General features: G+C 56.9%; 1 protein-coding gene across 1 annotated transcript in view; it reads right to left on the bottom strand.

Annotated features, from left to right (window-relative positions):
- Nucleotides 1-11208, bottom strand: part of COL18A1 (collagen, type XVIII, alpha 1) — a 71242-nt gene that overhangs the window by 24231 nt on the left and 35803 nt on the right. Inside the window, exons 7-19 of the mRNA XM_008582879.1 lie at nucleotides 10353-10429; nucleotides 9880-10104; nucleotides 9472-9498; nucleotides 7881-7943; nucleotides 7713-7799; nucleotides 7239-7292; nucleotides 6913-7071; nucleotides 5969-6031; nucleotides 5181-5207; nucleotides 1960-2091; nucleotides 1394-1456; nucleotides 944-970; nucleotides 13-48 (exon numbers count right to left, since the gene is read on the bottom strand). Of these exons, the coding sequence (XP_008581101.1) occupies nucleotides 13-48; nucleotides 944-970; nucleotides 1394-1456; nucleotides 1960-2091; nucleotides 5181-5207; nucleotides 5969-6031; nucleotides 6913-7071; nucleotides 7239-7292; nucleotides 7713-7799; nucleotides 7881-7943; nucleotides 9472-9498; nucleotides 9880-10104; nucleotides 10353-10429 (1040 nt within the window). The remainder of the gene's footprint in view (nucleotides 1-12; nucleotides 49-943; nucleotides 971-1393; nucleotides 1457-1959; nucleotides 2092-5180; nucleotides 5208-5968; nucleotides 6032-6912; nucleotides 7072-7238; nucleotides 7293-7712; nucleotides 7800-7880; nucleotides 7944-9471; nucleotides 9499-9879; nucleotides 10105-10352; nucleotides 10430-11208) is intronic.

Raw genomic sequence — 11208 nt, 5'->3', positions numbered from 1 at the left:
AAAGGCACTCACCTTGGCCCCAGGTGGTCCAGCTGTTCCAGGATCACCCTGTATGGATAAAGGGTCTGTGAGCAGCTGCTGGACCAGCCCACCCCAAGGCAGTGTCCACCCCTTCTCCACTAGGAGGAAGGGAAGGGTTAACTTTTCAGGACACTCTGACACCCCAGCTAAGAGCTGAGGGGTTCCAGGGCCACTGAGCAGGCTGTGCAGGGACCCTGCTGCCCCCACCCTAACAGGCACGTGGTCTGGACTGCTGGAAGCTGGTGACATATTCCTTCATCTCCACTGTAGAAAGCACCTCCACAGAGATGACTTCACTCTCAACAGCCTGAGAAAGCTGAGCGTGCCCTGCTAAAACCCAACCTTTTGAGATGCTCCAGACCCCAAATCAAAGCCAAACCCTAAACGGAGCAGCTGGTGAAGAGATGGGGCCCCACGAGTCCTCAGACTGTGTCCCCGGGGGCTGCCTGGGGGGTGGGTGGCTCTGTCCCCATCAAGCCTGAGGAGGGTTGGGGGCTGGTGTCTCCCAGGGATGGGGGGAGCAGAGAAAAAAGCTCCGGGTCCTCTGGGGGGGGTGACACCTCACTGCCCCCGCCTAGGAGCTCGCCTGTCCCCAAGCCTGGGGTATGGGGGCACCAAGATTTTTTCCCAAAACACCCCCTGTCTGTCCAAGTCATCAAATACATTTCAGACATGTGGAACCAGGAGTCTTGATCCACGGGGCTTTAGAAAGACGGCATGGACGGCCCCCTTCAGCCTGGGGTCTGGGAAGGGGTTGTGTGTGACTGCTGCCCCACCGGCCATTTCTGCCGTATTCTGAAAATTCCCCGGTGGATGTGTGCTACTAGGATCAGGGGACCGCAGGCCGCTGAGGCAGACTCCCAGCAGGTGGTGAGGCCTGGCCTCCTCCAGCCCAGTAGCCCCAGGCCCATGTCTCACTGACCTTGAGTCCTGGTGAGCCGGGCAGTCCCTGTAGAGAAGAGCACAAGGCGTTAGTGCAACCTGGGCCCTGTGGAAGATGCTCCACCCACAAGAACACCAGCCTGTGCAAGTGCTCTCGGCTCTGACTGAGGATAGAAGGGAGGGCACCGACACACCCGTGCAGTTCCACCGGCGGGCTCAGTCTTCAGGCACCCCCAGAACACTCTCTGTGGAGGCTGGGGCTGGCTGTCCACTCACCTGCTGGGTGTCCGCCACCAGCCAACCCCGCCGCATCTGCCCACCTTGGCTCACCCCATGACTTTTCAACTCACAAGGAAGTGTCTTCAGAGAGAGGTGTCCCCAAGGGTGGGGCATGCCATGGATCGCACAGCTCCTGGTCCCATGCATGGCCAGTCCCAGGGACACCCTTCTGTCCCCCCAACCCCTGAAAATCTCGGCTCCTGGGAGGTACCTGGGGCCCGCCGGAGCCTTGGGCTGTTGACCAGAAAGGTCCCCCGGAGCCTTCCATGTCATCCTGGAGGAAACACACAGGGGACACGGGTCTGCGTCCCTTCTTAAAGGAAGCCCCTGCCCCTGAAGCTGGGCACTGGCTGGAGAGATGGGGACCAGGCCTTGGCTGAGCAGGAACATCCCTCGGGGCTGGGGGCTCCTGAAGCGGCTGCTCTTAGACGGGGAGCATCTGCAGGATGCCTTCTGGAGGGGCCGGAATTGGCTGCAGGGGACCCTGGCTGGCGGGCACCCAGGGCAGCCTCTCTTGGGTTTACGTATTTCATCTTGGTCTAAGCGTGTGCACTGGGGCAGGACTGCACCACAAGCAGCCTTCCAGGACAAGTGGGACAAGTCTGAAGGCGTGGGGACAACCTGTCCTGCCGAGTCGGCTCAGACACGGGGGCCCTGCCATGGATGGCAGAAGCCCAGGGAGCGGCCACTCAGCCAGTGAGATGCCTGGGGGTGGCAGGGAGAAGGGAGGGGCCAGCCCACACAGGCTTTCTGAGGCCAGGGGCAGCTGCTACTCACAAATCCAGCGGCAAATCCCGGTCCTGGTGGCCCGGGGGGGCCAGGGGGCCCTCTAGGTCCAGCTGGGCCAGGGGTTCCAGCCAAACCGCTCTCCCCAGGAGGGCCAGCAGGGCCGGGGTCCCCCTTGCTTCCCTGCACAGGGTGGAGGAGAGAGATCATCAGCGCTCCCCACCATCAGGATTTCAGAGTAACACCAGATGGCCACCATGTCCCCAACGCAGCCACACTTCCTCATGATGGTTTTAAAAATCTAGAAATCTGAAGAATTAACACTCTACAAAGCAATGCAAACCCGACAGCCTCTCTGTTCCCTCTGGCTTTATGAGATGATTTCATCCACTGAGAAGCAGCCACGAAACAACCAAGTGAGAACAGACATGCGAGCTCGTTGCCGTGGCTCTGGGGACAACACGCACTGCAGGGAGTGTGCTGCACATGCCTCCGCTACCTCGGCCCAGGCTCCCCAGCAGCTGGGGACGGCGAGGGCGGGCTGCTGGCAGGAGCCAGGGAGGAGAGGGGAGGGGAGGTTCGGCGCAGGTCTGGGGCAGGCTCAAGACTCTGTCACCACGGGGGTGTCTGGGGCTCAGGAGGACACAGGCCTCACTGAGATCTTGTTGGCCTGAAGGGCCTGGAGGAGCAGGGGAGCCAGCTCGAGTCTCATGAGCATGTCTGTGACACGCAGCCCTGGCTCCCTGAAGCACAAGGACCCAAGCGCTGGCAAGAGCCCAAGCACAGAAGCAGAACCAGGGCACGGGGACATGAGACAGGGAGGCTCCAGTGCCGAGGGCTTGCTTAGTGAAGGTCATCCCTGACCTGGGGTCTAGCTGTGGCTTGGCCCAGCTGTCCCGCCTTTCATCGCTGCCATTCAACTGTCCTGAGCCTCAGTTTCCTCATCTGTAAACCGAGACGACCACCGTTCTCTCATGAGCTCTGTGGGGAGCTGACCAGGACAGTGTGAGGGACCCCAAGCCCAGCACTGCCCGAAACAAGGGCAGGAATGTGACCTGCTGCCCTGTGCAGTCCCTGGCCCAGCCAGACAGTAGGAGGCCCCCAGCTCCCACCTGCTGCTGCGCCCCAACCTCATCCTCATTTCCACGCGTGTCTAGTTTTCATTACATCTCACCATTCTGCTTTTTTAACGGAAAGTTAACATTTACCACCCACTCTGCCTGAGAGCTAATTTTACTGGAATCTTACATCTTCCTTCCTTGGTTCTAACCTACTCAAGGGCTTTGTATCCTCTCACCATGTTTAGAAATCTCACCTAGTTTTTGATCTTTAAAAAGTTCCTATTAAAAAGTTTGCTTTTTTAAGCCTCTTTCTAATCCTGTCCTTTTTAATTTTTCTGGTTTCTACTTGGTTCGTAATTAGGTTGTAGGGATCTAGAATTCTTGTTCACGTTACTCCAGGTTTTCTTTTTTAAAGTGTGTCGTCTTCCCACGTGAGTGTCTAATCCCAGTGTCAGGACCTCCGGCCGTAACCAGAGGCACTCACGTCCGCGGCTGTGGCCTCGCCTCACCTTCCAGCCCTGTGGTGTGGGGCAGTTTTACCCTCTGGTTCATGTCAGACTTCATCAGCACGCTTCCCTCATGTATATATGTGCATACGTGTCTACACTAGACATACGCATGTGTGTGTGTTTACATGTGCATACATGTGTCTACACTAGAGATGCATGTGTACTTACATGTGTGTTGATGGAGTTTGGATGTGTTGTTCCCTCCAAAACTCATGTGGAAATTTGATCCCCAATGTGGCAGTGTTGGAAACTGATTGAGTCATGGGGGCGGATCCCTCATGAGTGGATTCATGCTCTCCCTGGGGCAGGGGGGATTAATGAGTGAGTTCTCGCTCTATTAGTTCCTGTGACAGCTTGTTGTTTAAAAGACCCTGGCACCTCCTCTCTCTCGCTTCCTCTCTTGCCATGTGATCTGCTTGTACCTGCCGGCTCCCTGCCACTTTCTGCCATGAGTAGAAGCAGCCTGAGGCCCACGCCAGATGCAGCTGTCCCAGAATCGTAAGCCAAATAAACCTCTTTCCTTTATAAATTATGCAGTCTCAGGTATTTCTGTTATAGCAACACAAAACAGACTAAAACATGTGTACACGTCTACACTAGAGATACATGTATTTATATTTGCGTATGTGTCTACACTAGACATACGTGTGTATTTACATGTGCATACATGTGTCTACACTAGAGATGCATGTATGTATTTGCTTGTGTACGTGTCTACACTAGAGATACGTGTGTGTGTTTACATGTGCACACATATGTCTACACTAGAGATGCATGTGTATGTATTTACATGAGTGGATGTGTCTATATTAGAGATACGTGTGTATGTATTTACATGTGCATGTATGTACCCGTGTATACCCTAGAGATACATGTGTACAGGTGTATTCATATGTGTGTACATGTATATATCCCTAGGGTATACACATGTACACATGAATTCACTTTATACCCATCTATCCTCTTGGCTTCTCCACAAAGGGAGCCCTGGACATCTTGGATATGACGGGGTGGCCTGCCCACAGAAGGGCCAGAGCCTGGAGGGGTCCTCCTGGGTGTCTGTGGAGGTCTCCAGGTGGCCCCTCCTCCTTAGCCAGGTCCAGCCTGTCCTCCTGCCCAGCAGGCCCAGGAGGAGTGGGTCGAGGCAAGGCTGCCACCTTGTGGGTCAGATGAGCCGTGGCCCAGTCCTTAGGCCTGTCCCAAGGGAAGGCCACATCCATCAGAGAAGGGGGTCTGGGTTCAGGGCTCCCCACTGGGCAGGGCCTGGCCCCCTGGGGAAACCTCTGGCCTCCCTCAGCTTTGCCTGAGAGCCATCCAGGCCACCCATCAGAACCACAGGATGGGCCCCTTTGTGAGGACATGGGGACCCAGGTAGCCTCCCAAACTGGAACAGCCCAATGCCCGCCTCCTGAAGCCACTTTTTCTTGTGTGTTTTCCCCAAGAGCTTGTTTCCAAGGGGCTGTGGGCTCCAGAGCACACCTGGTCTCATTTCATGAGAAGACCAGACTCAGGGTGGACATGCTCATGCAGGACAAACACAGTGCCACTGTCAGGGCCACTGCGGGCAGGAGAGGTGGATGGAGCGTGGTCCCGGCCAGTGGGCGCCAAGGAGGGCTCGTTCGACTATGGTGCCTCCCACACCCTCCCCGGGGGCACTTATCTACCACTCTGGGGTCGGCATGCCGGGGAGTTCTGTTCGTACCTTGGGTCCTGGGGCGCCCGCTTCACCCTGCAGGGAGAAGGGTAGGGTCACTGCACAAGCTGACCAAGAACAGCGAGCAGAGAAGGGCCCGCCACCCGTGCATCCGCGTCACCCGGACCCACATGGTCGCTGCCTTGCTGTTTATGCCCACAGGCCATTCCTGGGGTGGTCCTGCCATCACCCCCTGTTTGTGGCTGGGAAGGAGCCCTGGGAAGGTGCTCAGCCAGAGCTTAGCCAGAGCTGCTGCTGCAGGGGAGCCCGGGGCTGGTTCTCCTGGATGGCGACAGGCTCTGAGCAGGGAGAGCTGCCTTCAGCAGCTTTGGCCCTACGCGCGGCAGGGAGGCCCTCATCTCTGCACACTAGGGCGCCGCCACAACGCTCTCCAGGTGGCCGGACACTAGCGACCCGACTAGACACTCGCAGGAAAACTGCCTGGAGGCCACAGCTCGGTGCGTTTGGTCACGGAGCTGTGCAGCCTCTGGGAAGTTTCTCTGCTATTGATGGAACCAAAATCAAAACTCAAAATACAATTTTCACATCAAATGAAGTGTTGACATTGTTAACAAACTGTGAGTCCCATCGGTGTCATGGAGAAATGGTCGTCACTGTGTCCCAAGCCCCAGCTGGTAGCAGTGAGGCCAAGGCCCAGGCAGCTGCCCAAAGCCTCACTCGGGGCTTCTGCTCTCCATGGAGGCCACTGGCCCAGGCACCACATCCAGGGGTTGCCCACCGCTGGCCACCCAACTTGGCACCAGGTCGTCCCCCTGGACATACAGGAGGTCACTTACAAGGCTGCCCTTCTGGCCGTGCTCTCCTGCCTTCCCTTCTCTTCCTGGAGGGCCTGGGGGTCCCTGGAGAGAGGAAAGCAGAGTGGGGTCTGTGTGGAATTCCCCACTAGAAAGATGTCTAGGCTCACGGACCACTACCTGGGCATCCACAGATTCCCCAAAAAGCAAGGACCCAGAATGTCCCAGACACAACCAGAGTCCCCAGCTCATGGGAGACCCCGCCCAGCACTCAGACCTCAACATTCAGTTTTTGTGCTTTGTCTCTTTTCCTGTTTTTTTTTTTTTTTTAAATTTTTTGAGCAGCACTCAGACCTCAACATTCAGTTTTTGTGCTTTGTCTCTTTTCCTGTTTTTTTTTTTTTAAATTTTTTGAATTGCTGATCAAATTGGGGAGACAAGCAGGGCCAACAGATCCCGTGTGAAGGGGGCTCCCATGCTGATGCTGGGGGAATGTGCTGCCTCCCTTCTGAGCGGCAGCCTAGTAACGTGTGCAAATGTAGATTAGGCACGCTGTTTTAACCTAAAAATCCCCCTCAGGAGCTGACCCTAGGGAGAGCCTCCCTGGGGCTATGGGCCAGGGTCCTGCTGGCATGGAGTCCAGCACGGGCTCCGCCCACCCCTGGTCCTTGGCAGGGGCTCCTGGGAGAGGACCTTGGTTCCCCCAGAAGCATTCTGTGAGGTCAGCCGACCGCAGACAGCCAGAGAGATTAGCGGTGCTGCTGCCGTCACCCAGAGCCTGAGTACCCCCAGAACCACAGGGGGGCCTGCTCTGGCTCCTCCACAGCCCCAGGGTGGCCCAGAGAAGGGAGCCCCCCTCCAGCATTCGAGGAGAGGTGGCAAGGACTGGGGGCCCCAGGTGGTGAGTGGACAGTCCCCCATTCCGGGCGCTCACCCCCCATTCCCAGCAGTCAGGGCCCTGCCCCTGATGGACGAACAGGACTTACCGGGGGGCCGGGAAAACCAGGAGGCCCATCCCGCCCAGGCACCCCAGGAAGGCCTGCGGGTCCTGGTATGTCAGAGCTGTTCACCCCAAAGCGGCCTGGCTCGCCGGGCAGGCCTGGGACGCCAGGGGGCCCTGGGGGGCCGGGGAAGCCTCGCGGGCCCTGGATAGGGGCAAACATAGATGGTCACAGCATCCATCGAGTGACGATCCCAACCAAGCCTTGTCACCACCCCCCAGGGGGTCCCAGCTGAGATCTCGTGGAGGCCATTGCACACTCCACATGTACAGAGACAGTGGGCAGCAGCCACCGGTCTGAGGACCACTCACCCTGAGGGCCTCCAGGTCACCACTGAAGCCAGACCCCTCCATGTCAATGAAGGTCTGTAGGGAAACAGCCAGACAGATATTCCAGAGCAGATGACCCCTGCCATGCTCCAGCGTGGACAGAGAATCCCGCTGGCCCTGCCCGGCCTGTTCCCTGAACACCACACACATATATGTGCACAGTCACACACACATACATATGCACATACACACGTGTGCTCACATGCATGTACACACACACATATGCACATGCAACTCCCGTGTCTGTAGTTCACAGGGCTTACAGCAAGAAGCAGAGAGAAACAAGCAAGGCTCCTCCACTGCCCCTAAAGAAACTTGAACAAGGTGGGTGAGGCCCCCCCCCCCTGTAACCTGCAGCCCCGCCCACCCGCCCTGAGGGCAGCAGCTGGTCCTCCTGAGCCCAGCAGCCCCAAGGAGGCCAGTTCCTGGGCAGAGGAGGCCAAAGGCGGGACTCACCAGCTTGTCGTGTCTGAAGGACGGTCCTGGGGGCCCCGGAGGTCCCTGGGGTCCTGGGGGTCCTCTCGGCCCGATGCCAGAATCCCCCTGGAAACACACACAAGCCAGTCACACCACAGGTCAGGAGCCAAGACAGGAAAGTGGCCATCACCCACAGCCAAGACTCACCTTCTCGCCCTTCGGACCTACATCTCCTGGAGCCCCTGGGAAGCCCTGTGGCCCAATGTCCCCCTGGAAGACAAAGACCAGGAGCTCGGTCAGGGAGGAGCACCTCTGTCCTGTCACCCCATGGCCCACCAACAGCACACAGCTTTACATCCTAAATGCTCCTCCCTCAGAGCATGGAAGAGACAGGAGCTGAGCCCTTCAGGGGAGGCCACAGAGGCCCCCCAAATTGGGACGGTGCTAGGCCCCCAGCAGCAAGAACCAGAACCCACAGGTGGACACCACCAACCACACACCTCCATGCGAGCCTGTCTCAGCTGCAGCTACTGGGAGAACCGCATGCAGCACTCTCAAGACATTAACTGTGGGGTCTCCACGACATCCTTGCCAAATAGTGGGTGCTCAGTCTGGTGTATATGTGTGTGAGAGGTGTATAGTGTGTGTGTGCTGTGTGTAATGTATATGTGGAGTGCATGTGGTGTGTTGTGTGTGTTACACATGTATATGTGCATGCATGTGGGGTGTGTGCATATGTTGGGGGCACTGTGGACAGATGGTCCCTGAGTGTTTGCTACTTAGGTAAGTGGCCAGAGGCCTTCTTGCTAAATGACGGTCAGTGTTTCTGAATGTCCATGTGTGCTTGGAAAAGACAGTGCAGGGTTCGTTTTTCAGACAGGAAAATCTAATATGATCATCTAATATGATCTGTGGAGCAAGCTGTTGCCTGGCCAGGGATCCTGCAGCGCACACACGTGCCTGTGCAGGCACACGCACGCACTCTGTGGATTCAGGACGCCCTGTGGAGTCTCCCACCGTGACTATGTGTGGGTGGTTTGCTCAGTCTTCCACAGCCTTGCTGTGCGGCTGTGTTGTCACGGGCATCTGTGGATTCAGGACGCCCTGTGGAGTCTCCCACCGTGACTATGTGTGGGTGGTTTGCTCAATCTGCCACAGCCTTGCTGTGCGGCTGTGTTGTCACGGGCAACACCGTCGTCAGTGATCGCTCCACGGTCAATATGAAATATTCCTTCTCATCCTATTAGAATGTTCTTGACCCAGATCTTTTGTGTCCAGGATTAACACTGTGACATTTGCTTTCTGCCTCTGTTATGTCACCATTTGCTGGTACACTGTTTCCCAAATCTTCACTTATGACTGTAGTGTGTTCATTTTATTGTGTTTCTTGGAAATAGTGCTTGTTGATTTTCAAAAATCTGAACTGTTTCAGGGCAGAAACGCTCACGTCACTGGTGACGTGGCCCTCGCCCGCCTGCATGTCTTCTCTTCTGCACATGGACCCCCCACACGTGCAGACTTTCAGTCCTCGCTGTACTCCTCTCCTTCTCGGGACAGGGAAGGGAAACCTTCTATTTCTTTCCTTTCCCTTTTCTCCTGGTGCTTATCTGGACACTTCAACCCACATGCATAACCACGTATTTTTCCACCAACAGTTAGACGAACTTCATAACACAGTCAAGCTGCATTGTCAACATTGTCCCATTGTGGAACCGCCTCATGGTGTTGGCTTTAAAAGCTGAGGGGTCTTATGCAAACTCACAGACAATGTCTGGCTCAGAAAGAAAAACAAACTTACGGGTCTTCCATCTTCACCAGGGTCGCCCTGGAATGTGCAAGAGAAGCCATCAGAGACAGGAAGCTGCCGTTCCCGTTCCCCCCACCCCGTCTGAACACAGAAGTGCACCCTGCATGCCAAGCCCCTGCGCCCCTTGGGAGAATGACTGTCTAGGAGGTGGCAGAGGCCCCATTCCTGCGGATGTTCTGCCTTCTGCACTGACAGCCGTAGTGACATCTGCCAGGGCGGTGTCTGGGCCGCCCTGATCACCTGCCAGCACCACCCTGAGCGGATGGCTGCTCCTGGGGTCTCCAGGGTCCCAATGACATGCTGCTCTGCTCCCAGCTAGCTCTCAGCCTCACCCTCTGTCCCTCCTGCCCAAGCCCCCCACCTCCCAACAGGACCAACCCCAGCAGGACCAGGACTCACCAGAGCGCCGTCCCTCCCCGGAGCGCCGTCCTTCCCCGGCAGCCCCGGGGGTCCAGGGGGTCCCTGCAGCCTGGGGACAGGTTGTGCATCCGGGCCTGAGGGACCCTGGGGACTGATTGGGCCTGGGGGACTCTGGGGACAGACCGGGCATGCAGGACCCTGGGGACCAACTGGGCCAGGCAGGCCCCGAGCACCTGGCTCCCCCTTCTGCCCCTTCTGTCCTTCCTAGGGACAAAGAGAACAGGAGGGCACAGGCTGGGGTGCGGCCACACGCACGCAGCCACACACACCGAGTCAGGGCTGGGCTCTGTGTCACAGAGGGGACATGCGGTAGACTGTGTGCTGGGCAGAGGGGGAGACAGGGCACAGAGGAGGGAGGCATGAGCCCTGAGGGGCTCCATTAGGGTCCCCAGTGAGTGCACCAGAAAGCCCTGACTGCTCTGGGTCCCTGAGGTTCAAGGAAGGGGCCTCACCTTTTCCAGGCTGACCCCCGCACTCTGGACACGACTGTCCCATGTGGAAACCGAATCGGAGCCAGGAAGGGTCTGAGCTAGGAAGAGGGGCAGCGGCACCATGGTCAGACCCCAACATGACCCCAGGCTCTGTCACCCCTGGACCCATGTTCAGTCCTGGCCTGGAGCCCGCTGGACATGGGATAAGCCAGGCTTTAGTGGCACTCCCTGAGCACATGCCGCAGCCAGTGTCCCAGGTGGGAGACACGGGAGAGACGCCAGGGCAGGCAACGAGGGGAGAGAACTTAAAACCGACGGTGAAGCCAGCGTGGCTGTGCTGAGCCATGATGGTAAAGGCTGAGGCCTTCTGGAAGATTCTTCCTCGATTCCCTATAACAAGAGAGCCCAGACCACCAAGTGCCTTCTGATCACTCATCTTTCTCCTGCTCCTTTTTTCCCTTCCAACTTCTAACGTGAAAATTTGAAAACCAATGGAAATCCCACAAGGGAAGGACAGCAAGCGCCCACTGCCCCCAGACCACCGCCCTCTCACGTGTGCTCTCTCACTCTCACACACACGTGCACACGTATACACACACACACATGTAGGCACGTGCAAGTCTGTGCCCAGCCTTATTTGCTGAAGTGTTTCTCCTATGTTTTCTTTAATAAGTTTTATCGTTTCAGGGTGAATATTTAAATCCTTGATCCATTTTGACTTGATTTTAGTATATGGTGAGAGGTATGGGTCTAGTTTCAATCTCCTGCATATAGATATCCAGGCATCCCAGCACCCTTTGCTGAAGAGGCAGTCCTGACCCCAATGTACAGGCTTGGTGCCTTTGTCAAAGATCAAATGGCAGTAAGTGCGTGGGTT

Source organism: Galeopterus variegatus, unplaced genomic scaffold, assembly GCF_000696425.1.
Source record: "Galeopterus variegatus unplaced genomic scaffold, G_variegatus-3.0.2 Scaffold2751, whole genome shotgun sequence".
Classification (NCBI taxonomy): Eukaryota; Metazoa; Chordata; class Mammalia; order Dermoptera; family Cynocephalidae; genus Galeopterus; species Galeopterus variegatus.
This window is presented reverse-complemented; position numbering and strand designations above follow the sequence as displayed.